The sequence below is a fragment of the Athalia rosae genome, chromosome 7 (assembly GCF_917208135.1).
Source record: "Athalia rosae chromosome 7, iyAthRosa1.1, whole genome shotgun sequence".
Lineage (NCBI taxonomy): Eukaryota > Metazoa > Arthropoda > Insecta > Hymenoptera > Athaliidae > Athalia > Athalia rosae.
Window position 1 is genome coordinate 2,156,904 of NC_064032.1, and position 26,857 is coordinate 2,183,760.

The 26,857-nt window shown below is 44.9% G+C and overlaps 2 protein-coding genes across 3 annotated transcripts in view; both read right to left on the reverse strand.

The window, feature by feature from the left end:
* Window positions 1-1,513: 1,513 nt before the first annotated feature.
* Window positions 1,514-26,857, reverse strand: part of LOC105689264 (carbonic anhydrase-related protein 10) — a 63,480-nt gene continuing 38,136 nt past the window's right edge. Inside the window, exons 4-11 of one of the 2 annotated variants that reach the window (XM_048657837.1) lie at window positions 23,236-23,372; window positions 18,024-18,215; window positions 9,439-9,534; window positions 6,527-6,593; window positions 3,085-3,239; window positions 2,813-2,938; window positions 2,407-2,455; window positions 1,514-2,324 (exon numbers count right to left, since the gene is read on the reverse strand). In XM_048657837.1, coding sequence (XP_048513794.1) covers window positions 2,260-2,324; window positions 2,407-2,455; window positions 2,813-2,938; window positions 3,085-3,239; window positions 6,527-6,593; window positions 9,439-9,534; window positions 18,024-18,215; window positions 23,236-23,372 — 887 coding nt within the window. In that variant the 3' untranslated portion in view covers window positions 1,514-2,259. The remainder of the gene's footprint in view (window positions 2,325-2,406; window positions 2,456-2,812; window positions 2,939-3,084; window positions 3,240-6,526; window positions 6,594-9,438; window positions 9,535-18,023; window positions 18,216-23,235; window positions 23,373-26,857) is intronic. The other variant, XM_048657838.1, reaches the window with a different exon arrangement.
* LOC110117181 (ATP-binding cassette sub-family G member 4-like) lies at window positions 14,322-17,229 on the reverse strand. The gene has a single exon (XM_048657794.1). It carries the CDS (start codon window positions 16,331-16,333, stop codon window positions 14,462-14,464), a length of 1,872 nt encoding a protein of 623 aa, XP_048513751.1. The 5' UTR covers window positions 16,334-17,229; the 3' UTR covers window positions 14,322-14,461.

The window sequence follows — 26,857 nt, forward strand, 5'->3', positions numbered from 1 at the left end:
CTATCCCTTGTTTTGCTGCAGTTGTGTAATGGATTCTTGATGGAAATTTAAACGTCGCATACCGACTGGTACGGCTACACCCGGGTACAGCGGTCCGCGGTCCGGTTATCAACTCCTCTATAGGTACTCGTCCGGAGGATAGAACTACGTACGTACGTACCTACGGATAAATAGGAGTGACGGGCGAACGTTGCGTTACGGGTTAGCGCACACCACGCGGTCGATACCTTGAAATTTAATTAGCCCAGAAAAGCATCGTGCAAAAAACTAGCGGCCCACGACGGGGCTATTTTTCATCAATTTTCCTAACCATTTAACCTTGCACCAGTGCGTAGGTGTGCGAGTTACATTGATTCGCCATGCGCGTTTGACCGACACCGTGCCACGTTCCGTCCCCATGTACATAGTTGGGATTGGCGGGCACAGTTATATGCTCGTACAATACAGCCGGTTGCGGGCATCGGGAAATTGGATATTAAATTATTCAGACCGAAAACAAGTTTGAAAATTTTACAATATAACATTATTATGTTTATTATTATCATCATTGTTCATTAACCGTAGTTATTCGTTACAATTGTTCTGCTCTCTGTTCTTCCTTTTTCCTCGTTATACTCTTCGTCTTTTCATTTTTAGTTTTATTTTCTTTTATTATTTCGTTTCATTTTATTTTCTCCTTTGTTTGTTCCTTATATTGTATTATAGTTATTATATAGGTCATCGTTATTGTTATCATTATTGTTAGTATCATTATCATTATTGTTATATATATATATATATATTTTTTTTTTTATACAACTCTCTATACATCCTCGCTATTGTACGCCTAGTTTTTTTTTTTCCATTTTCTTTTCATATTATTTATAGTATAGTATTTATTTATATACCTATACATATGTTACGTATATATACAAAAGCATCATAATATCTTCGGTGAACCCTATATAGTACATGCCTATAACTATGGGCCCTTTTCCGGCCACAAAATTCACCACATTTCCACCTCGTTTTACGCTACATTTGCGCGGTTTTTTCTCTATTGTAATTTTTTTTGTTCATTCATACATATATATACATTGGTATGTATGTATGTATGCATAGTCGTACTCGTTGTGTGGAGATGTCACAATAGTTTTACTCTATTTATTTTTTTTTTATCTTCGTTTTTTAATATTTTTTTATCCACGTTTTTTCTCTTTCCAAATCTAATTTTTCATTTATTCATTGTTTTATTTATTCAATTCAATTTATTTTATTAGTATTACTATTATTAATATTATTATTTTCGTTTCTTTTTCTTTCTCTCTTTATAGTTATGTGTCATTTCTTTATTTTTTTTTTTTGGCTAAAAAATTAATTGACAAAAATTCGTCACGGATTTCATTTGATCGTTTTCTTTTCGCATCTCTTCATATGGTACATAGTATAATTTTAGTAGATTCATAACTCCGCGTACGTTCGGTTTAGCGTTGAAATTTTTATTCATTCAGCTGTACGTTGCACTTTTTTTTTTTTCAATTTTTCATTCTTTTATACTTGTTTATTTATCTACCCTGAAAACCTACTCCCCGCTTTACTTTCTCTTATCCGAGAAAAACTTACCGTGACCTACGTCCGTTGGGAAATTTTAGCGCAATTTTTTATTATTTTTTCTGAAACGCGATTGGAGGTTTTTCACATACAAATCCAAGTGCGAATTATTCACTCCCTGACTCGTTTCTACCACTAGAAAAAGAAGAACGAAAGAATTAAAATAATCTAATAACTGGCATTCTGGTGACAGACAAAAGGTGAATCTGAATAACTTTTTTAAAATTTCGGTAATGATTTAATTATAAAATTTGGATAGAAATGAATCAAAAGAGTTTTTTCGTTAGTGAGAATTTTCGACCCGTTAGGATCTAACAAAGATCCCATCCTTTTTGGTATTCGTGCTCATAACATTTTTTTTTTCTTTTCTAATGTACGATCGTCGTTGCCGTTTTTTAAAAAATATCTCCTTTATCTTATTTCGTTAGACAAATTGAAATTAATTTATTCCGCGTCGATTTTAAAGTTTATCTGATAATTTTTTGAATTTAATTTAATTTATGTTTATTTTTTTTTCAATTCTTTCAAATTTTACCATAACTTGCGTAATTCGTATTTCGGAGAGACAAGTCGTCGTGGTTGTGTTTCGAGTTTGACCATTTTATTGGGGTGTGTGTGTGTGTGATTTATTATAATGTTTTTTTTTTTCTTTCCTTTCAAATTATTTCATTATACGACGTTGTGCGATAAAGAACTGTCGTCCCGCCACGTGTTGGCTGGAAAGAAGAAGTCATCTTTTTAAAAATCTTATTGAAAAGCACCGGCGTGTTACCGCGGTCGAATATTTTACGGTTAAATTAAGGAGCGGGGCTTTACCTCTGTAGTGCATGTCCTTCGCCATCGACGGGCACTTTGCGTCCGGTCGCTAGAAACAGAAAATGAAAATGAAAAGAAAAAAAAAAATAGAATGAAAAAAGAACGATTGACATTGAGAGAGAGAGAGAGAGAAAAAAGGAGAAATCGATATCGAAAAAATTGCGATGCATGAAAAAAAATGAAGCGACTCGATCAGGAATATTAAAAAGTGTTGACTCGTCAACTCTGCCAGCTCGAGTATCTCTTTTACTACCGACCCTTTTGTTCTACATGAAATATGCTAATTTGCGTGGTGGTAAATCTGATGAAGATTAATTAATTAATTCGCGAGTGGATGAAACGCGGGTGCAAAATGTACCGAGATTGAAGGGTGAGAATTTTTTTCTTCTAATTAATTTTTACTCACCTTGCGAAAATCTATGTTCGTCCTGATCGTTCTGTGATGTAGTCCCTGAAGTGGTCTCGCGTTGTTACCCAGGGGTGCTTTAGGCGTGCCGTCCGGACCTTGCATCAGTTTTCTCAGTACGTAGATCTTCGCGGGAATCGCAGAGGGGCGGGGGTGGGTGGGGAAAAACAAAAAAAAAAATGGAAACGATTATTCGTCAGAATTTTTCAATCGTCGTTGATATCGTAACTATTTTTTCAAACACATCATCGACAAATCATCGATTTAATTACCTCCTGCGCCGTTATGTAGATCGGTTTGTTCAGTATCAACCAAACGGCCGTTTCCCAGCATCCCGGGTGCGTTGTGCTACCTTCGTAGGTCATGTAACCGTTCGTGTCGGGGAGAAGCGATCTCAACGACAAATGACGAACCTGGGCTTTGTCCCCTGTTGGAAAAAAAACAAAAAAAAAATAGAGGATCATGCGAAAAGATGGAGCTGTTGAAGGACTTCCAAATTCGTCTAGTTGCGTCGCAATGAATTTTGGAAATCAGACAGACTTCGCGACGCGTACATAGATATCCGTGCGGTAGACAATGGAGAATCGGAAATATAAGAACGAATAAGGAGTGGGACGGAAAATGGGGGGGCGGGAGAGGAGGAGGAGGAGGAGGAGGAGGAGGAGGTGGTGTGTACGAGGTATAGTTTGAGCGTGTGTTTCAATCAATACGTTGTTAACGCGGTGGCGGGCAGCGGGCACCGGCTAGCCGTACGTATAAATCACGAGACAATGGGCTGCTGCGGGAATGACATCAGGAATCTAAGTGTCCCATTGTCGTTTCACGTGCCCGCAGAGATGCGAATTAATGTAATAGCTCAGCCTCTCTTCCCTCTTCCATTCTAGTAGCTCCTCCATGTACCAACGTGTCAACTCCGCGCGCTATACACACACCGAATATCAGAGTTGCCCGTCCGCACAATGCCCACGAAAATTCAACCCCATTTATTGATTCAACTTTACATAATAATTCCGATCGGAACAGGGTCGTATGTTCCGGCGTTCCCGGGGGCTCGGGAATATGAAAAATATTCTATTCTCCTATTCATAGTTACGTGGGGAGAAAAGGTAAATCCATTTTTTGTTCATTTTTGTTTTCATTCCGGTACGAATGAAAAACCCATCATTCAACGGCTTCTCTTAGCGACAGAGTGGTACCCCGGAGGGGGGTGGGGTGGTGGGGTGGGGGACGCGAGGGGCAACGCAGCAATTTTTCACAACTTGTTTTTGGTACCACTTAGGGGCGCCCTGCAGGACCAAAAAGCTGTATAGGGTGGCGGGGTATCTCCTTTTCGCGGGCCGCCTCTATAGTCTAAGATATCTTTTTCTCTATAGTTGAGTGCCTTTCCTCGGCTCGCCCCTCGACGTACCCCGACCAAAATTCGCTCCATATTTTCCGAGGGGCGGGGGTGGAACGTTTCAACGAATCTAGAAATTTCACGTACATATGTACGGCGGTGCGTGTAGACGGCTCCGGGACATTTCTCGTATTGAGACTGGTTGACATTAAGGACGAATGATACCCGGGCACGGGGTGAGGGGGGGGCGGAAAGAAGGTAGAGATTCTTAGCTCTCCATTCAGAACGTTGAGAGCAGAAAGTGGGGCCCTCCTCCTCACTCCCCTCGTCATTCCTTCGTCTCCTTATTCTCACCGTTGATATTATTATCGTTATTTTCGTTTATTATTATCATTGTTATCATCATCGCCGTTCCTTTTTCCATATCCGGAGGTATTCGTGTCTTTCTCACTGTGTGCGCTAGGACGCGTGATGGTTCATTTTTATTTATTACCGTGGGGTATTATGTGCGAAAATTTTCTCTGTACCGGTGACGCTTCCGTCACCCCTGTCCATGATTCCTGCATGGAAACTTTAACTCCGACTCTCGCCCCGCTTCGCCGTCGTCGTCCTGATTTTCTTTACTACGTAGTCGACGTCGCGGAGGGTTGATCCTCCGCTGAGGTATGGCACGGTATCCCCTCCCCCCCCCGCATACCCCCGGTACACCCGTACTCGGATCCAGGACTCTTTCTTAACGTCGCCTCGTACCCGATGCCGGGACGACACCCGACCACCCCCGTTCGCTCACCCCCACCCCTACCCCCCGAAGATGCGAGGGGGTGGGTCGCAAAAATGACAAATAATAACGCGGAAGAGACGAGACAGAAAAATATCAACGTTCTCTACGTTCTCTTCATGGTGAAGTACCCACCTACACCCACCTGCTCGTCGTGTGTGTAGACGAAATGGCGCGTTGACTATATGGAAGGAAAAGGAAAAGGAAGAGGGGGAGAGGGAGCGGGAGAGGGAGAGGGACGGTAGGGAAAAATATACGGTGAAAGGGAAGAGCTAGTAGAGAACCCGTGCGTCGCGTGATTAATGAAAAGCATTTACTTGAAGTCTGATAAATTTCACGCGTCTAGAAAACTCTTGATCGTATATAAATACGTACATAGATTTTTTACGTACATGTAATAAGTTTCGTTGATTCGCACTTCATATTATTCGGATGTGATTTATTCGTTTATCTCTTCAACATTTCACACCGTCGCCGATGATCAGAATTTTCTGAAGGTGTGAAAAAGTATTATAAAAAAAAAAAGCAGAAATTTCGTACGCGAATAATCCATTATTATCGCGTCCCCCTCTCCTCCCTCTCCACCTGTTTACTCGCGTTGTTTTTTTTCACGTTGATTTTTAGATTTTTCTCCGTTTTTTTTTTTCTCTCTTTCCCCCGGTAGATATTTTTTATCCTTGCCCGTTGTACCGCGCGGGTTGCGGAGGTTTGGGGGGGGAGGAGGTCGGCGGTGGAAACTGTATATGATGCAGTTACCGCGCGAGCTTGAGGCGCTTCGGGGTTTCTGCCGGTGAAGAATTTTCTCCTCCTTCTTCTTCTTCTTCTTCTTCTTCTTCTTCTCTACTTCTTCCGCATTCTTCTTTCGTCGGCCTCGTTTCCCTGCTGCTCTCTCTCCTCTCAATTTTTCCCGTCATCATCGCCGTCGTTGTCCTCCTCCTCGTCGTCGCGGCGTCGTCGTCACGGTAAGGTAAAGCTTTGCGAGATAACTGGCGCGTGATAGGCGACGTGGCGCATTCACGGTATCGCTAACGTACGTCGTATACGGGGACAAGATACCTTCCAGTGAATCTCCGCGAAGCTTCTATCCCCTTCCCTTACCCCGTCCCGACTCCACCCCCACGGGTACGCGGGATATACGACAGGTAGGGTAGGTAGGTAGTTACCGCTTCTGGGTTGTACACCTTTTTGATGCCCGCTAATTGCAACCAACCGACTCTACGCTTTCATCTCTTCAAACTCTAACTCACTCCGCCGCGTTGTAGATGTAGAAGCGGTACGGTAGAGCGCAAGTCGCGTAACGACGTGTGTGTCACAGACGGTGGAAAAGTAAGGTGCAAGAGGCTTGCACGGAATGCCTGGCGCCGCATCGTCACGCGCGTTTCCTTATTCGCGCCAAGAATAACGCTACGGAACGAGAGGGGTTTTTAGGGAATTAGACGCGCTACCGTACACGCTACTTTACGTTACGCTTTCACGGCGTCAATTTTTTGCCCTACTATTTTATTTCCTATTTTCTCTTTTTTTTTTTTTTATTTTCTCCGCTCGTCACTCCTCCTCTCCGATTCGCCATTCTCTGTTGCGAGCTGCACTTCAAACTCACCTCTGTAAATAACCTTGTTGAAGGTGCTCGTCAATATTCTTAGTTCTGGATTAGGCGTGTCTCCCAACTGCAAAAAAACAAACAAAGAGAGAAAAGAAATTAAATTAAATTTACCGTGTACTTGTCTATTAGAGAAACGTTGAGAAAAAAAAAAAAATTGAAAAAAAAGAGAAGAAGAAGAAGGGAAAGGTAAAAAAGATTCGGTAAGCTAGAGAGAATCGAATGAAACGGTGATGGAAGGGGATGATTATATCCCCCGTTTTTCGAATTTTCTTCGGAATCGTTATTTACGAACTCATCATCCCGTGCGACCCGAAGTGATTTGAAAATGAAAAAATTGGCTCTTGGGGAGGTCCGCGCGAAGCGATCCTTCATGATCATCCCTCCGATCCCACCCCATCCCCCGCCCCTTTTATCTTGTCCCTCACCGACGGTCACGAAACTGCGGCACGGGGGTCGGGAAGAGATTTTTGTTTAATGAACGGATCGGCGTCACTACCGCCCCACCTTCTCCCTCCCCCCTGGTTTTCACCCCGTTTTCACAGGGGGTTGCACGGGACGGCGCTCGTAATTCAGACAGATTATAGCCCACGGGGCCTCGACTCGACTCGACTCGCCTCACCTCGCTGCGCCTCGTCCGCGTGACGTATCGCGGCAAATCTGCAGAAAACTCGCGAGAAAAGCTCGTGCGAGAGTTGAATTCTATGGGGGCTCCTTGTTGGCCGCACTTACTCACTCACTCTCAGCTGCGGTGCCGACGACGAAGGCGTTAAGTGACAGAGCGATGAGCTGCGTGGCGTTAATAACCGCGCCCGCGTAGCTTCGGGACTCTTGAAAACACTTAAAACCATTTCCCCTTGCGAAACCAACCCCCGTAGTCGAGGGAAAGGGGGGGGGGGGGGGGGGTAAGCTCGCGGCGTCTCTTTCGCGCGGGGTAACCTTCCGACGAACCAACCTCCGCATTCTCCTCACCTCGAGACGCCAATCCCTCGCGAATTAAGCCCCGCAAGTTTCGCCTTATGAATATTAAGAGCGGTATAAGAAAGACGAGGTGCTACTACCGGTCGTCCTCGTCCTCCTCGTCCTCCTCGTCGTCGGAGTCGGAGTCGGAGTCGGAGTCGGAGTCGGAGTCCTCTCATCCTACCCAAGACCCCACCGACTTTGGGGAACGACTGAGAGGATTAGACGTCGCTTAACACTCGCTACTCATCCGCGTCAACCGGCACCTGCAGGACCCAACTTTTCCAGGGGTTGAACACCCCCCCGAAAAAATTTGCCCCTGCAATTTTTTCTCTGTCTGTTTGTTTTGTTTTTTTTTTCCGTTTTTCTTTCAATCGGCCCGGTACAAGGAGATTTGGTTGAACCGCGATTACCTAAGCAAATAGTGAAAACTTGAATCGTTGAAGGTATGAAATATGAGCCCAGTCGACGATATATCCCCTCGACGCGTCAAGTTTGCCGGTTGTTGTACCACGTTGACGCGAACTTGTAACTCGCTCTTATCTGCGCTAACCCCATAAGGGTGAGACACGGGGAACGACGCCGTGATGTATTTTCGAGCTCGGATTATACCGCGGACGCCGCAACGTTTTATCTACTTTCGAGTTATCAAACGCAGGAGGGGGGAGGGGACGCGTTTTTTGGAAACTTCGATGCCTGACGAGTCGCCTGATTTTTTTTTTTCCCCTCCCGTGGGATTCGTGTACGGCGGACGAATCGGAGCCATGTGTTTCGGCATACCGCGGAATCGACCGTCTCGTTTCTACGGGAAAACGTGTAATTTGCATAAGCTTATACGCTTCGGGAACACCTGGAAATCTTACAGGTCGAAAATGGGGGGGGGGGGGGGGGGGGGTTTGTGTTGAGGATGATGCTGAACAGCAGCTCTGGCAACCGACTACGAAGTACTAAGCGGAGGCAAAGACCTGCCCGGAGCGTTAAACTGCCCTCGTAATTGTCAATTTAGACGTGAACCTCGGAACTGCAGATTAAACCCTAAGGAGCGAGAAAGCTAGTGCTTCCTGTTTCCTGTTTCCTGCTCGCCGACGCAACTACTCCGTGTCTCACCACTTCGGGATATGTCGCTAATACCCTCGCGTAGTTATTCCCGAGGGATAGTCCGGCGCAGAAGTCACCCAAACCCACGAAATTATTTTGTGCCTAAATTTTCTTTGATTCAATTTTTTTCGACGGCTGGAAATTTATTTCTTCTCTTCGTCATTCGCAACCGAGAACCGCGTCGAGCGGAAGCGATTTTTTTTTCTTTTTTTCTTCTTCCCTTATAACGTTTTGGCAGTGTTTCATTATTTTTTTTTTGCGCGAATTTGATCGAATCGTTTGGATTACCGGTGGGTTCCGGAGAAACGAAGACCACATCGAACGTTGGCTTCCAAGCATTTCTCGGTCTCACAGTTCGTTCTTCGCGAAAATTCTGTAGCCAGACTCGGGGACCCACCAGAGCCAAAGTCGAATCCGAACGAACGTTCGCGCGCGGGTTGGTAATCTTGTGGCAAATTGTGTTAAAAACTACCGGCGACGCGGCTACGTATGTCTGGCCGACTTCCTAACGCTCGAAAATCGAATAAATTCAACACCCGGAATCGAAGGGGCAAATTTTCTACTTGAAATTTATGCAAAATTACGGATGAGTTCGCAGCCAACTGACGTACGGGATAAAAAGTAAAAAATTCGAATCTAATGTGGATTTGGTTTTGTGAAATAATTCGTTTTCGGTAATGGGGTATTCGCTTTTCTTTGAAAATATTTTAATCTTCCGCGTCGAGTTTTCATAGAAGTTGAAATATTTTCCGATCACCTTTAAAGGTCTGTTCGAAATTAGGAACAGACTAAAATCTTTGAAAAAGGCACGTCGTTTTCTCGATCCAAAAATCGAAAACGATCAAAGCTCTCACCTGAACCATCAGCGAAATGGCGACCAGTCCTTGACTTTTGTGCTGCGCCTCGCTCATGTTGTGATAAAGTTCGGCGTTGAATCCGTAGACTTGAATCTGCGAAGGACAAAAAAATAATACGTGAAAATAATTAGACGTGATTTTTACAATTCTTATACCTGGTTTTCTCCACAAATATTAATCTACGTTTGCGGATAATTGAATTCGCCTCACTGCGAATCCGTAGAGATTTAATATTATTAGATTATTTTTTAATCAATCATTAATCGTTAAACGAATCACAAGATTCCCACGGATTATTACCGAATATCCGTTCGTCGATTCTATCCGTATACTCATCTCTTCCGGTATCAAATTTCAGGGTTCAACAGCCGTGTTGACACCTCCTCGAGATCTACAGCTGGATTTGGATCCACGGGATTCACGGTTGGGAGTTGAGGTACGAATATTCGACACCCCAGGAATACCGAAGGGGAAACCTCACGGCGTCTGGAACACGACGTGGTATCTCGCGGTACGTATATATGTCCGCGTATGCATGAATATATGTATACCGCCGGTTTGATACGGAGAGGATGTCGAGAGCTTAGGTGGCTCAAGGTTTGCTGCACACCTAGGTGAACCGAGCTAGCTGGCTGGTTGTGTTGAGAGGGTGGGGAAGGGGGGGCGGAAAATCGTCACGTTGTTCACAGGAAACCCTGTGAAGTTTCCGACCCGCGCGATTATGCAATCTCAAAATTATTTAGCTGGAAACGATTAGGTACGTTCCCACCTCACGGTACCAGGGGCTACTCTCCTTCGCCCCCCGCCCCCTCTCGTTGCAAATTCACCGTTGCTTTTCTCCCAATTCGCAAAATCGTATTCTAATTGCGCGCCGCTAGATGTTATCCGTATATCTTTACGCGTCCTTTGTCCCTCTCCCTCTCCTTCGCAGCTCCTCTTATTACCGTATACTTTTTTCGTACTCTTTTATCCTCATTCTCCAGCGCATCTATTTTTCCAAGTCCATTTCAACGGATGAATCGCCACTCGAGACTTTCCGATTTCTTAGTTTTTCTCGACGTTCGATCTCGTTCCAGTTTTTCTTATCTAGCTCCTCTCAAAGACCCTTTGTACGTTATTACGGTTTACTCGACTAATTGCTTAGAATTATACGTACTCGTTCAGTTATCGGATCGTAATCCCATCGCCGGTCTCGAGTTATGATGTATAACGTCCACTTTTTACCCTTTGACCGATCAAGTTTAATTGTGCAATCGCATCGTATAATTTCTTCTGTTCTTCGTTACCTATTTTTTTTTTTTTTTCTTCCTCCCTCCATTACGCTTCGTAACGTTCGATTTTTCATTTGTGAAAAAAAAAAGAATTTTCGCCCCACGTTATCGCTCTCGGAGGATCCCACCTTTGCGGTACAACTCCGACTGAATTACGTACGTACGTATCTTCCCGAAGGAATCAAGCATTATGGAAAGTGTCACGTCTATACATCAACGTGTTTCCGTCTGTCTGCTATCTGTCTGTCCGTCTGTCTGTCTGTCTGTTTTACCGCGTGTCGTACGTACGTGTAAACAGAGCGGGCGCGTGTGTCGCGTAATGCGGAGGCTACAAAGTGAAGCATTTCCTACCCTCCGCCCCCATCGCCTCCGAGGATCGTTCAACTATAAACGACCACTACAATTACCACGCCGTGCGACTAGACAGTCGAGGGTTCGCACTCGTCACCCTTACGAGCTGAGTTCTCTCGCAAGCTTTCAGAGACCCGCTCTACCGTAACTATCCGATGATTAAGGAAATTTCTATACAACTTCAATATACACACACGAGTGGATAACGGGCGGGGAAAATAGGTGACTGGGGGGGGAATTCGAGTCTTCGAAAGTAATACACGTTTCGCTCATTTTCTTCGAGGAGAAGGCGAATTTAGATTTTCGTTAATTTTCTATTTGTCGTTAGTCCGAATGTTTTTTATTTTTTTTTTTTTTTAATCAACGCGAACAGGACGGATAAAGGTATTACAGAATTTACCGTTGTTCATGAAACAATCCGCGGTTACGCCGCGCCGATTGTTTCGCGATAATCTGCAGTCTATAAATATTATAATGTGACCGCGTATCGATACGATACGATACGTCCAATTATAGAATCCGTTGCTCTCCCGCAGCAGCGAGAGCAACGCGATAACTTTGGATGGAGGAAATCTTCTCGGGGCGCAAAACGTGACGATACAAAGAAAAGGGCGGAAATTATTATTATACAGAATTTGCGTTACCCGTAGCTGTACGCAAACTCGGTGTATTTTGCGGTAGATGAGAATCGATCGGTATGAGAAAAGAACAGAGAAGTGTGGAGAGGCGCAGTTATCCGGCGAAGAATCACCTATGCGAATCGCGATTTTCGTCCAATCGTCAAAGCGTTACAGAATATGGATAATCGGGAGATATTCCCGGGCCTAACGAAGACCGGGTCGACCGAGGCGTCTCTGCACGCCCCCTCCCTCGCGAATTCACCGATTCACTCCCATCGTTCCCCGTGAACGCGTTCGGGGACAATACCCCATTCTCATGAGTGATTGATATATCTGGAGCTGGATTTGATCGCGAGCTGTGGTAAAGCGTACGGCTCGAAATGTGCCCGACGCAATCGGCGGCTCGTTGATTCGAATTGACCACCTTAGCAGCTGGTTCCCTGGTCTACGTCCGCCATAATTCGAATAGAATCTTGTTCGCGACAGGGTAAGCCAACGTCTGAAAGTCTGGTTTATTATTTGAAATTATTTCTCGGAAACTTAAGACCGAGACAAATTGATTGCGAATACATGGGGGTAAAGGTGGGGTTCGGTTTATACCAATTCTCCAGGGGGTTTAGCCGATACGAGGAAACTGAAATTGTGTCTGTATTGTATGCAGCCGGCTGCACTGCGGTCTACCAGACTGGGTTGGCCGCTACCTACCTACGTTACATATAAACCTAGGCGTGTAGGTGCATGTGCAATCTATGTATGTATACATGTGTGCGAGGTAACTAACCACCTAACAACGTATAGCCCCGCGCCGTTGCATAGAGGTGGAGCAGAGGAAGTCCCTTGGCGCGGAATATGATCCTCGGGTTTTTAGGTATTCGAGGGAAATGAACCGCTCGAATCAATCCGACCCCCGTCCTCCCGCGGCTCCTCCGCCTCCCGCATCGAGAGTCAAAAAAAAAAAAAAAAAGGGAACAGGGGGAAAAGAAACGGAGAGGGAAGGTTGAGAGGGTGTCGTTCCGCGAGGGGTGGATCTCTTCGGCGGCGGCGTTCGTTCGTTCGTTCTTCTTTGATCAGTTATTCCGACGAAGGCGAGCCGGGATGCAGAAACGGCGTGGTAGCGATGACGCCCGCATTTCAACGAATAAAGACAAGGAGGAGAACGTGGTAGTCGGTCGCGTTAGTCGCGGCGGTACCATCCCGCCCAACGTTAGTCGTCAGCCGCGCCATCGCGCCCTTTTTATAACCAGACCGAACGAAATCACCCCGTGTCCCCCTCCCCCCCCCTCTCCTTCGCACCTCGGTTCTCGTACTCCGAAAATTTCACCCACGGCGATTATCCGGCCTTTCCTACTTTGATCAGCGAACTATTCCTCCGTCGTCTACATCACGAACGCGCCCCCAGGCGTCGAAAACCAAGTCCCCCCGGGATTGGGACAGATTTATTTCAATTTTTATTTTATTATTTTTTTTTTTTTTCACACTCACGTCGGAATTTCGTTCAAAGGATCCGGCTGATGCCGACCTTTTAAATCGACGGAAAAAAAAACAGATGTCCCTACCGATTTTATATCATTGGATAATTTTGGTCCGCCCGATCAAAGAGACGTTTAATATTCGAACGGGAACGGTCACCGTTTCGCGGTCCCCATTCTACGGCTCGCTCACTTATTTGTCTATCCGTGTCCGTAGCGATCTACATGTACGTCGTCTGTACATTGTCAATAATAATTACGCTGAGATCACACCCGGTGTTTGACCATTAGCGAGCGCATACTCGTGGGCGGAGGGGGGGGAAAGAGAACGAGACGGGGAAGATACTGGAACGGAATTGGGTTCCGGTTTCGGGGTGCCACCGCGACGCTTCTCGATGCCCTTTCTGCCCCGTTTTCGTCCCACCTACGACCTACGACCGATGTACGTACGTAGAGGTACTCGTGTGAGCTCCGGGTATGACGGACCCTTCGACGTGATTCGACCCCATTACCTGATCACGTTTGAGCGACAGTCTAGCTACGTCTGCGGGGGGCTTTTGCCGTGTGAAATCGTCCGTTCGGCCCACGATCCTCTCGGCCGGCTCCCACCCCCGTTTACCCGCGATACCGGTGGCGGTAGCTACGTAGCCGATATAACCACACGGACTCGGCATCGCCGCCACTTATCGACCAGGTGATCGAGTGCCCGCAGTGGCCCTTGAGCGACCCTGCGAAGCCTCCACTACATCACTCCTCTCTCTCCGTCTCTCCGTCTCTCTCTCTACTGTCACTTTCTCTCCATCCCGCTCCCTCTCGCTCGGGGTTATGCGCCCTCCGGAGAGCGAAATTCGTACCCCGGGGTTACTCTAATCTTAATCCGGATCCCCGGTCGCCTACCAAAACTAACCGAATAATACAGAAAATGTGGGAAAACGTCGGGACCGCGGGAGCAGTGATTGAAGAGGCGAGATTAATTAGCCGCCTCGTGAACCGCGTTTTGGAAAGAAGCTACGCCGTACCGATCGTTGGGCTCGAATTGCGGAGGAGGCTTTTTTTTTTTGTCGACGTGTAGTTTTTTTCGTTAACCGTAATAATAATTGATACCCCGGAAATTTTTGTAGATCGTAGAAAAAACTTGTTCGGGAATGGGTTGAACGTTGAACTTGATATTGTATTAAGTTAACTCGTTTATTATTCGTATAATTACGGGGAATATTAAAATCGAATAGTTCCCATTAATCTAAAAATAAGCAACAACAGAAACAAGTCTTTTTCGATAAGATAACGTTAAATATAGATTGGGTGGTCTTCACGCACTGGACAACCGTCTTTTCAAGGTCCAACACGACAGCAGTCTAAAAACAATAAAGTATATCGTTAGGGCTCCGACGTTCGGCCAAAACCGGCTCTCCTTCATGGACAGTTCCTCCAAGATGGACTGGGGGTACCGGTAATGACAATAGTCGTTTTCGCGGGGACAGTCGAGTTTGCCTCTGTCGAATCCGTACATCGCCACGATCAACGCCTCCACCGAATACCTGAGGAAGCTCAGGTAGGTCAGGTTGTACATGAATCCGGGCATGTGTTTGTAGAGCGGTATGAAACCGGCGAGCGAAATCATCACCGCCATTGTCGCCGCCCCTATGAACGTTCCGTTTATCGGATTGAGCAGCGTCCCGAAGAGGAGGCCGATGGACTCCGCCGTTAGACCGGTCAGGGTGCCGACCAGAAGGAACATGAGGAACCTGTCCCACTCTATCGGTTGACCGGTGAGGACGTAGCTTATCCCGCAGTAGATGGTAGTGAGTATCACCTGGAATGGAATATTGATCGAACTGACGGCGGCGAAGTATGTCCTCAAGTAATACCAGTTGTTGAAATGTTCTTTCTGGAGTACGGGTAGCTCGAGGGGAAAACGTAGTACGGCCGGCATTAGAGTTGTGTAACTTAGGAAAACCGAACTGCAAAGTATGAACCTGACGTTGTCGAGGCTCTTCGAACCGTCGTTACCGCTGTCGAGGAACATCGTCCCGAGAAGGATACCGAGTAGCACGTGCAGGGCGATTTTCATCTGGACCGCGCTCCAGTCCCGTATCAGTTGGGTCATCGAGCGTTTCAGTAGAATTCGGTATTTGTGAAGTTCGAACATCCACTTGGTAGTTTCCCCCGGGAGCGAGATCGCCCTCTTTCTCCTCCTGTTTCTCTCGCATTTGCTCTCGTCCGCGGCGGGATGGCAGGTCCACGTGCGATTGAGGCTCGCCGCGTTCTCCAGTACGTCGATGAAGTATCCGTACTCGTTGCTGATCACTTCGGTGACGTAGTCGGCCGGGTTGTGATAGAGCGGACAACACAATCCGAAGTCCTTGAAGTAGGAGACCGTCTCCTGGGGTAGGCCTTGATAGACGCATCTTCCCTCGGCCAAAAAGTACACCTGGTCGAACGCCTCGTAAATCGCCGCGCTTGGCTGATGGATAACGCAGACTACCGTCCGTCCGTCTTTGGCGAGGATTTTCAGGGTCGCGATGCACTCCGCGGACAACGAAGAGTCCAGTCCGGTGGTCGGTTCGTCGAGGAATACCACGCGAGGGTTGTCCACGAGTTCGACGGCGATGCAGAGACGTTTTCTCTGACCACCGCTGAGCATGTCGCAGCGCACGTCGCGTACCCTGGCGATGTTGAACGTCTTCAGGGTTTTTTCGATCAGTTCACTTTTCTCGTCGAACGTGTAGTCGGGACCGAGCTTGAGCTCGGCCGCCAGCCACATCATCTCGTTCACCGTGAACGTCGGGTACAATTTGTCCTCCTGGTGGATGTAGCGAAGCGCTCTTCTGTACTCCTCGGAACCGGCGGACCTGCCGTCGATCCCCACGTAACGGATGCTGCCGGCCACGTTCCTACGACGAAATCCGGTGAGAATGTGGAACAACGACGTTTTGCCGGCACCGGAGGGTCCCATTATGGCGGTCAGTTCGCCGGACTTGAAGTAACCGGAAACACTGCGTAGGATTTGTTTTCTACGCTGGCGAAAACCGCTCTGCACCGTGTAAGTTATGTTAACAAATTCTATGTCGACCGACGGACGGTTGAGTCTCATCATCGACGCGGATTGTTCGCCATTTATGGTAAGCGTCGGAATAATTAATTCCCTCGCGATAGGAACTTGCAGCGTGTTTTGCTTCATTGTGTTTATTTTATTTTATTTTTTTATTTTTTTATCGTTGAAACAACAACGTCGCACGAAGAAAAGGAAATTTTTATCGACGTCCCGACGAATCGAGTCGACGTTAAAAAAAAAACAAATAATAAAAAATAATAAAACAAACGGTTTGCACAATACGAACGAGCGTCGAGACACGCGAGGCTTCACGGACCTCGGCCCGATCTGGACTGCCGATCTTTCGCGATCTTTGAAATGAGGATAACCCAAACGATGATGGACCAATTCTTCCGGCTTTCGCACGGATTTCAACTAATATTGTTGAACCGAACGCGGGATCGCGAGGCGGCGTATACGAGCGGTTCTTAGCCGCGAAGTATGGAAAAAAAGATTGAATCGAAAGAGAGGAAAAAAAAAAAAGCGTATCATTGAGTCACTCGGCACTCGCTCACTCGCTCCCAATAAACCAGTTTGACGTCGAATCATTTAAACTCCGTTTGTCGCCAACTGTCAGACCTACCGATACGTCGTCGTCGCATAAGCAAATTTAAATACCACGGTGTTGAAGTGTTGCCGAAAACACGGCGAAGCCAAGGCTATACCCGGATCGGCGAGCGCATTCGGTGTCCTCGCACGAATTTTTTCATCCTTATTCTCCCAATCGAAGCGAGTGGGGTTTTTTTCATTTCCCCTTTTTTTCACCGATTTAATCAACCACATCTCATCTCGTACGCAAATATGTACTTAAATTATGTACGCGGAAGGAAGTATTCTAAATTCATTGAATGACGATAAATATCTCGGATTGTATTACGCGCGATAATATTATGCCGAATACGCTTCAACTCGTAACGATATTCGATCTAGTAAATCAACTTGTTTCTACTCCGGTGCAGACGACGGAATTACTATATTTAACGTTAGTCGAATAGAAATTTAATTCCGGTTTCTTATTCTCATGTCGTCTTCTTCCTTTTTTTTTTTTTAAATATACCGAAGTTGGAGCTTTGACACGATCGTGCAATGTGGGGTTCGGTATTGCCTGTGATCATCTCGCGACTGTGCAAGGTATAATATCCTCTTCCGAAAGATGAGTTGGCGGTAAAAATCGGAAGGGTTTTCGGAATTTCATAGTAGTCGGTTGGTTCTCGGAAATCGAGATCTTGAGACCCTCTTCACTTCTCATATTTCAACGATCCACGTTTTACCGATTTATCGCTTACAAATATTGTGAAAAGACTTGTCTCCTTTTTTCTTTTTCATATTTTGACTTCCATAAATCTTGGTAGTATGGAAATTATGGCGATAAAAATTAATTCCTCAAACGAACCCGCGACGCGTCTCGCGCAAAAGAATGCGACGATCACGGGGTCAAGGAAGAAAAAAACATTTGTATAAAATTTTTCATTCAAACAGTCCCATGAGATTTGTCCGTCGTAAAGTTTCTCCTCGGCCGAGATGATGGCGGTGACGATGGTTGCGAATAATTTCACGTAATATTCAAACGCGACAGCCTGCATATCGCTACTTTATATAAAATCGCACGAGGGCGGCGGCAAGCCGGTTATGAGAATATTTTCGATCGATTTCAATCGGTCGTCCTCTCGCACGAAACGCGTGAGCGCGAATCCGACATTTTGTGGCGTTGAAAAAAAAAAAAATAACCGAAGTGGAAAAAAGTTGGACAGTTTTTCAACTGGATTACGGTACTTACTTCGGCAGGAAAAGCGTAGTTGTTAACGCGATGTTCGGATCCGTGGTTGTTGTCGCTACCGTAGTGGATATAAATTTCCTCAAATTGATAGTGATACGCCAACGGACCACCCGTTATATTGACGCGAATTTTCGCCTCTCTGTCCGCTCTGAATACCAGCGACTGACCGGTGTTGTGTAGGTGGCCGGATACCTGAAAAAGATAAAAATATAATTTTCATTTTCATCCTCATCTTCTCCTCTTCTCTTCTCCTTTGTTTCCTCGATTTTTAACGTCCTCGTCTTCGGTTCGGGTGTTAAGTGACACCCGAGGAGATTTCTCGCGCGCGAAACGGGCTCGTCTCGTCTCCGGTTATATTATCGTTTGATCGGCGTGTATAAGTCGTCGTCGTCGTCGTCGTCGTCGTTCTAGCTTTGTTCATAACTCATTGGTAACGAGGCATCTGCGGCCGATGGCACTCATCATTCTTTTTCGCGTCGTGCGACGCAAAAATCGTCGTCCTCGCGTCTCTTTCGTAGTTTCCGGGAATAATATATTTTTCCCCCGCATTTGATACATGCGACGGATTTATTTTCCCCGTACATATGTACGGTACGTAATATATACACATTCCAACATACGCGCTACGCGACGCGCACACACTCCTCCGGGTCCTCGTGTTCCTTGATCTTTCGGGAATCAGCGGTCACGGAACGAGTTTCCGTTACTTTGTTTTCATTTTTTTTCTTCACCCACCGCGCGTTCGCTACTCCTTGATTATTTTTTTCATTTTTCTTCCTCCGAATCCGTTCGTTTAAATTAATTTTATTTCGGTATCTCGAATATTTTTTTCGACGCTCCGGTCAGCAACAACGGCGATCCTTGCCGCGTCGCGAGGATCAGGGATCTTCGAATGTAACCGCGAGCTGAAGGCATTTTGACGTTAATTTTCCTCCACCACTTATCGCGAGCGATGCGTGTCGATTATTAGGAGGCACGAATACGACATCCTTACGCTCAACTAGTTTGTATGACTTGCGCGATTAAATTCACGATCAAACGAGAGGTAATCATACGAGTGCGAGAAGGTCGACCCGCGCGTCGACGATCCACTTTAGCCGTGTAATTTACCATCGGGGAATTGTAGAAATAAAAAAAATTAATTAACGAAGAAAAAAACCGATGACAAAAATTATCGTTTGCTTTTTCTCGAGTCGATACAATTTCATCATATCCATGAGATATGATACACTTGAAATAATCTAATGACACGTTCGCGCGTTCCGCTAGGAGAAATAAATATCTATTGAATATGTAATGTAGTATTTTTTTTATTCCGTTCGGGCTGACCAGTCAGTCAGTCAGTCAGTCATTCAGTCAGTTCAATCATTCGTTCCAGCGACTAATGGAGGTAGAAAATAAAATAAATTGAAATTGATAAGAAGTAGAAAAAATAATGCTACCGATAGCCACGGCGGTTTCATCTACGTATAAAAAGATGCGAACTGGAACAAGTAATAGATAAATAAATAAATAAATGAATAATTAACCACCAGGTTGTTTTTTGAGGAGTTGTAAGTCGCGCTACACCTACTGTAGAAATAATGTTATTTTTAATTATCGAGAAAAGAGAGAGAAAAAAAAATGTGGGACGAAACATTTCCAATCATTAGAGAAAAGAAGAAAAGAAAAAAAAAAAAAATCTACGTAATCCCAGAAGGCCGTTTTGATATGTGCAACGCGAAGACGATTTTCTAGAGAGTTTTGAATACATTAGAGGGACTTGGTAATTTTAAGCGTGGCCATACGATGTGTGCGCGTGTTCCGAAATTTTTACTTTCTAAATTTTTAGTAGGCAGACTCCGTCGTTATGGGTTTTTCTACGTCAAATAATCAAACGTCTGGAATTCGTTTGGTTAATTAAAAAGATTTGGTATCATTCGGAAGAGAATAGTCTTATACGATTATCTATCATAGTCTCGCATTTATTTACATCAACCACATCTGGTAATTCTTCTTTTTTTTTTTATTCTTCAATAACTCGTGTTCACGCGATGAGAAAAACCATATTCTTTTATATTTATTAGCCTCGAGAGTCTTAAATTATTTTTCTCCGGCCGATTAAACAGTTGAGAATAACCAATAAAATATACCAATGTATATTATCATTTTAAAAAAAAAAAAAAAGAAAAAAAATAATTATTAATTAATACTGTCGGTGAGCTGCAATAGTGAAAATTTACGTCTTTTGAACAACGCAACGTGACGTGTTCTTTTTTTCATCTACCTATCATAATAATATACGCGGTTTGGAATAAACGTTGTTGACCTTACGTAAGAATTTATTATAAAATATTTTTATTATATAAATTATCGCGTTATATCTTTTCTTTTTCTTTTTATACGCGTTTTTTTTTTTTTTTTTCTTCTGCCCACACCATATCCGCGTTGTCGATCGAACATCACACGGTTCGCTGTAATTCCGCAGATCCATACGGTCGGGATCTCGGTCGAGTGTCGACGAGTTGAATTATTTTAACAGTCCGAGAGAGGACCAAACGACTCAGAAATGATAATCGAAGGAAGGCCACGATATTCGAGTCTGTTTAATTATTCACGTATAGTGAACTACCGCAGACGGTTTCACGAACCAGCCAAATCGACCGAATAAGAATATATCGAACTATTGTAATAACGATCGACTAACAATCCCGCGAATAGAAAGAAAAAAAAAAAAAAAAAAATCAATCACAACTAAAAGTGACCGATCACAAGTATATTCGTTGTCGGATGTAACGTAAAGTAATGATCGCTTTCCGCATTTCTTTTTTCTCTTTTATTATTTTATTTATTTATTTATATTTTTATTTATTTTCAAATTGATCACGATTACCGTTCGAATTGGAAATAAAGAGGGAGGGAGGGTGAGGAATGCTTGTACATTACAGCACGTGTAACATAACAGGGGTGGGGTAATGGTCGGTAAATCCCTACCGGGCGAAGCGATTTCGTTGCAGCATTGTTTGATAATTAACACGGATTCGGTGTGTCGATATCGAAATGGGTAGTTTGATTACTTAACGTGCAGCTGGGGGAAGACAATGGCGCCGATATTCGAGCCGAGGTTTGGGGCGCTCGCCACCCCCCGTACAATTTCAAAAATCCAATTCGCTCAAATCACTTTTTTGAACGTGTACGCGCGAATGTATTTACTACTGCGTACCTGATTCTGATTTTATGTGTCCGGAACCTTCCATCATACCCACGTGTGCAGTCGTATCGCGAATTGTAGTTTTTGAAATTGATCAAATTGCGGCGAGAGTGAATTAATCGCCGAAAAAGATTCATTCGATTGACTCGATTCGGGTTTTGAAAATGTTAGAAATAGCGGTTCGTTTTTTCAAGTGAACATTTTAAAGAGCAAATACCATAAGCGAAAAACCAAATGCGACATACAATGGCAGGCCACACGTGCGTTCGGTGTAAACGTCGTATTATTGGAGTCTGACATTTTGCTGGCTTGACATTCTTTAATTTTTTTTTTTTTTTCTTATTACTCCATTTCATTTTCTTTTTTATTCGTCTTTCCTATTGTTTCTTTTTACCGAGGGTCGATGAAAAGACGTACTTTTCTTTACGCGGATATACGTACGTTACGTACTACCCGTTTGCCTTTTTTTTTTTAATTTTATTCTACAACAACCGAACAGCATCGTCTCAGACTTTGAAAAATTTTTTTTTGCTTCTTCAGGCTATCGGGAAAATCGACGATCAAAAAATCGCGAACGGTTTATTTTCTCAGGTTTCTTTTTTTCTATTTACGGGTTGTATTCAGTCATCGTCCGTACGAATTGCCTCGCTGCACCGCAGTGGAAATTTGCAATACGAAAACGCAGGGGATGAGAAAAGAACCGACGTAAATCGGGGCGAGCGGGGGATGAATGGCGTGAGTTTGGGCCAAAGACATACGTTCGACTCGTTCTATTGTTTAATTTAAGTGCCGAAGTTTTAAACGGGTTAAATGGCGTATATAAATTCGCGAAATCGCGGATAAAGCCAACCGATGACGTCAGCCCAATACCCCGTGTACGTACCCACCCATACATTCCGCGGGGACCGTACCTACCCCTCGCTCAGATGGGGCTGAAAAACTTCCTAGGAAAAAAAAAATATATATGTATAAAATAAGTTTCAAACTACTAGCGTTTTGAAAAATTTTTCTACTGCAACGTACGAGTTGGAAAAACTCTTGCGACTCGAATTCGAATATGTTACACGAATTTCTGTTTCGTTTATTCGATAAATGTTGAGTTCTGTTTTCCGACTTTTATTTATGATATTTTCTAAGCCACTCGGCAATTTTTACATAAATTTTCATTCGCTTTCCGCAACCGCGATTATCGTTGTTCCCACCCTTCTACCAAGTAGTTAGTCAATTCGATAACGAAGTTATTAATTATGAAACTGCCTATTTAACGGCTCGGAATACAAAACATTCGTTGGAAACACTAATTTTCCATTATGCAAACATTTATTCATCGTTTCCCAAGATTCAAACCTCCGTTCTACCCCCCCGTACACACAACCAACACCAACACGAACACCGCCACAGTCCGCATCGCAACGACCAACTTGAACAAACTTTTCCTCCCGCTGTATAAGAAACAATAATTAGCACCCGAGATGGCGGTGGACAGACAGCCGGATAAAAGGTACTCGCAGATTTCTCATTCTTAAGTGCGTCTATTTTACTTAGTTTTTTCACGATTTTTATCTCTCTTTTTCGCCGCTATTTTCCGTCTCTCGATATTACGCTATGGAATTTATACAGTGGGGGGGGAGGGGGCGAGAATAAAATCTATAAATTTATACCCGCGGCCCATTCATCTCGAAAATAGCACATACATCCTACCGTGATCCGTAAGCCGCGGTCACAACTACCCTTCGTAAAGTCGGATACAAGAAACCCTTCATTGAAATTCTATTGTCACGGCGGTTTATCACACCCCGTAGACTGGCCTACGTGGTCCCGAAGACGCCCACATTTTACTTCAGTCTAGTTGTAAAACCCTGAAAAATCATTCGCTCGGAGATGAGAAGTTGGAAAAAGGAAAAATATATACCGAGGAGAAAAAGTCGCCATTTATTTATCCATTTATACAACGGTGGACAGTGTAGAGTTTCACGAAACAAACGTGGAGTGGGGGGGGGGGGGGGGTGGTTTTTTTTTTACCTTGTGCTTATCAACGTGCAAGGGACGCAGGTGAGGGTCGAAGAGCAATTTGTCCGGTTCCACGTTGATCGGACTCTGTCTCCTTCCTTTGCTGCACAACGACCACTGTGGGTTAATGAGCCCCCAGAAGGACGGACCTGAAACACCCCATTAAGGGAATATAATTAACCGGAAGAAGCGGGAGATGAGACATAATATTAGTGGCGAACCGAGCGACGGTTGTACCTCGTGTACGACGTTTTCCAATTTTCTTTGATGAGCGAAAATGATGGAAAAAAGTATTTCGAAACGAGCGTCGAAAATTTCGAACCGACGCGACGCGTGTACGGACAAAATATTTCGCGTTATGGGAGCGCGCGAGCGAAAAAAACCAAGTCCGGTTTTTATTCCCCCTGAGGAATCCGGCTGGCGGCGAAGGTATTATCAAAGTTTTCGAAACAGGTGTTCGAGACCCCGTATATATCTACATAAATACAGCGGTTATAATTTCGCCGAACTGCAGGTGGATATCGAAAATCAGTTTTCGTACGTGAAATGCGTGCGCCCAGAAGTTTTATCATAATTTTAACTTCCGAAGGATATCGAATGGGATTTTCCATCCTCCTATACGTACTCACCTTCTCGCAGGAAAATCTTTTAAACTATTTCTCGGATTCTACACTTTTCTCATACGTATTTTGATCGCGGAAATTAATCCGCCAACTGAATCGATCCGTCGATCGGTTTTCTTCGTTAATTCTATTCGATTTTTTTCTGATCTTCACTCGCGGAAAATTCGTTTCGCAAAGGGTAGTGTCCCGTCAATCCGTCGAACGAAGCGTAACCCGACGCACCTGAAATAACGTCGATTTTTTTCTTCTTCCTCTCCGTTTTGTTTTTTACTTGGCAAAGTTAGGAACGTTCGAGAATAAGCCTCCGTTATATATACTCTCGCGTTTTTTCCCTCATGGAATGTGTCAATCTCATTCCAGATATCTTCGCGATCCGAGGGGCGGGACTCTGTTCTTTTTGTTTCTTCCTTTGTCCTTTTTTTTCATTTTTTCGTCGTTCTTCCTTTTTATTTTATTATTTTCTCATCATTTGTCGCAATCAATCGATTAGCCCCGTCTTCTCCCTTTTCGTTCACCTGCATCACTCCGCCCAACGTCGAACGGTTCGTTCGCCACCGAGCGCACGGGGATCCCCCGATTATTGGCAGGCGAAAAGTCCCCGCCGCGTTTTCCCAGGACGTCATCAATATCCTCATTCATTTGTCTTGACAGCGGCTCCTCGACCCCTTGCGCTTCTTCGGTGCCCGAACACCCCCAACCTCCGACCCCCGAAAACCCTTACTACCTTCCGCCATACGCGCGTCGTCGCCCTGCGGCTCAAAAACCTTCGCAGTTCGTCTCCACGTCCCGCATGTAGCTCTATACTCATAATACGCCTGCCGTCACGCAGCAAAGTCACCCTGCATCTTTCCAAGTAGTTTCCTTTTTCTTTTTCTTTTTTTTTTTTTGCTCTCCCTTTTTTCTGTCACCCCTAGACCTTTCATTCGTGTGGAGCGTTGACTTTATGCGCAGGGTATTTTTTATTGGGTTACTTTTTCTTTTTTCGTTTTCGTGACGTGTTCGAATGAAAGTTTGAATTTTTCTTTATTATCGATAAAACATTGTTACCAATTAGACGATGCAGTTTTATCGTACGTGCGGTACACGGTCGGGATGTATCCGGGATTTTCGCGAAAGGGTGGTAAAACTTTAGCAAACAGCGGGTAGATCAATAGATACGATAGAATTATGGGATTATATCCGTTGGGGGGGGGGAAAAAAAAAAAAACCAATATCTATATATAATAATCATGGTGATCGTAATGATAGAGGAACGGAGAGAAACAAGGAAAGTATAGAGGGGAGCGGGACGGGGGATGATAAAACCCGAGGCTTAAAAACCTGAGCGGACGTTGAGGGGGGTTGGTTGTAGGTATTAAAAGCAACGTCGATGGAGTAGGTGGTACGGCGGAGTGGAGAGAAAATTATAGGTGGATAATTAAAGGAAAAAGAAAATCGTCGATCGTGGCAAATAGAAAATGATGAAAAGAAAAAAACGAAAAAAATGGAGCGAAAAAAGATGAAGCAGAAACAGAAATAAAAATGGAGGGAGAGAGGGAGGGCGACGTACGCCCGTAGGAATGGACGAAAAATTGTTCTTCGGGCGAACGATCTTCCCGCGGTTCAGGTGGCGGTCTACGGACGAACTTACAGGGTGTCCTGCCGCAATAAGAATTGGACGGGGATGATATTGATAAAAGTGAAGAGGGGGGTGGAGGGGGTTGCGACGCTTGTTTCCAGAGTTTCTATCCACCCGAACCGTACGGTACGATCCTTCGGAGTTTTCGGTCGCTCCCGTTGACCCGACGCGGAACCGATACCGAATCTGATCCTCGCGTTACTCATTTATATATTTATACGTACATCGCGGTACTACTTGGTACCGTTGAAAAATTCACTCGCCCATTTTCTTGGCCCGATCTTACGTCGGACGAGGTGAAAGAAGACACCCCGTCACACCCCCCTTCCGCCCCCCAGCAGACGTCGCTCCTATTTTGGTCCGAATTTTGACGCTGGCAGCCCAGACTTGTCAACAACCCCAGCGAGCAAGCAAGCAACCAACCCACCGCGACACTCCGCCCGACTCGACTCGACTCGGCTTCACTTTACTTTTGATCCGTGATTAGAATCACTGCCAACATCCCCTCGCCTTTCTCGGGGGTCGCGAAGGTTACCGTAACAGGACAGGATGGGACGGGACGGCCAAAAAGGGGTGACGGGACAAGAGCCTTCGAAAGAGGTTGGGAGGTAGAGGCGAGACCTCGACGGCTTTTACCACGTCCTAGCTGGTTGACGTAAGTGGTTAGAAGCGTCGCGACGTTTTAGTACATCCGAACACGACGTGTATTCGCTCGACGATTGTGGTGTCGGATGTGTGTACGGTGTGTGTATATGTACACGGAGTGGAAAAGAAGTGGTAGGGGTGTGCCGTTGCCGCTGGCCGCAACAAGACGTTTATCCCGTAAAGTGCAGCTGACGTATTCGACGTAGAAAACTAATCTGAGGATTATTATTCGAGAAAATGCGTGACGGATTTTTAAGCCGACGCGTCGGCGAACACCCGGTAGGGGAAAAATTCCGCGCGCTCGTCGCACACACCGCTAAATAGATTCGATCGGGGCGAAGAAGGTCGAGGAGACAATAAGGAAAATGAAAATAAAAAAGGAGGAAAAAGGAGGCGAAGTACCGGATTCTTTTGTTGCTTGTGCGATGTTAAAAATAATAATGACGGCAATACACAGTGACGATGATAATAACAAGGAAAATGTAATGAGAGTAAAAAGAGGAGCCTCGGAGTGAGAGAGAGAAGGGGAAAACGGAAGAAGAAGAAAAAAAAACATGAAGAACACAAAAAAAAAAAATTGTAACAGAAAATTAAAAAATGAAAAACAACCAACGGCGCTCGCCTGCAGGAAGAAATATATATAAAAATCGTCGGAACCGGGTCAAAAGTTTTCCGCGTCAGACACGGCGGCAGCGTCGGCGGGGTTGGGGTTGATTGGGGGAGTTCCGAGTAGAAATGTATTCATGTA

What these genes read in the sequence shown, in the direction of transcription:
- LOC110117181 (XM_048657794.1), bottom strand. Translation starts at nt 16,333, where the DNA reads ATGAAGCAAAACACGCTGCAAGTTCCTATCGCGAGGGAATTAATTATT.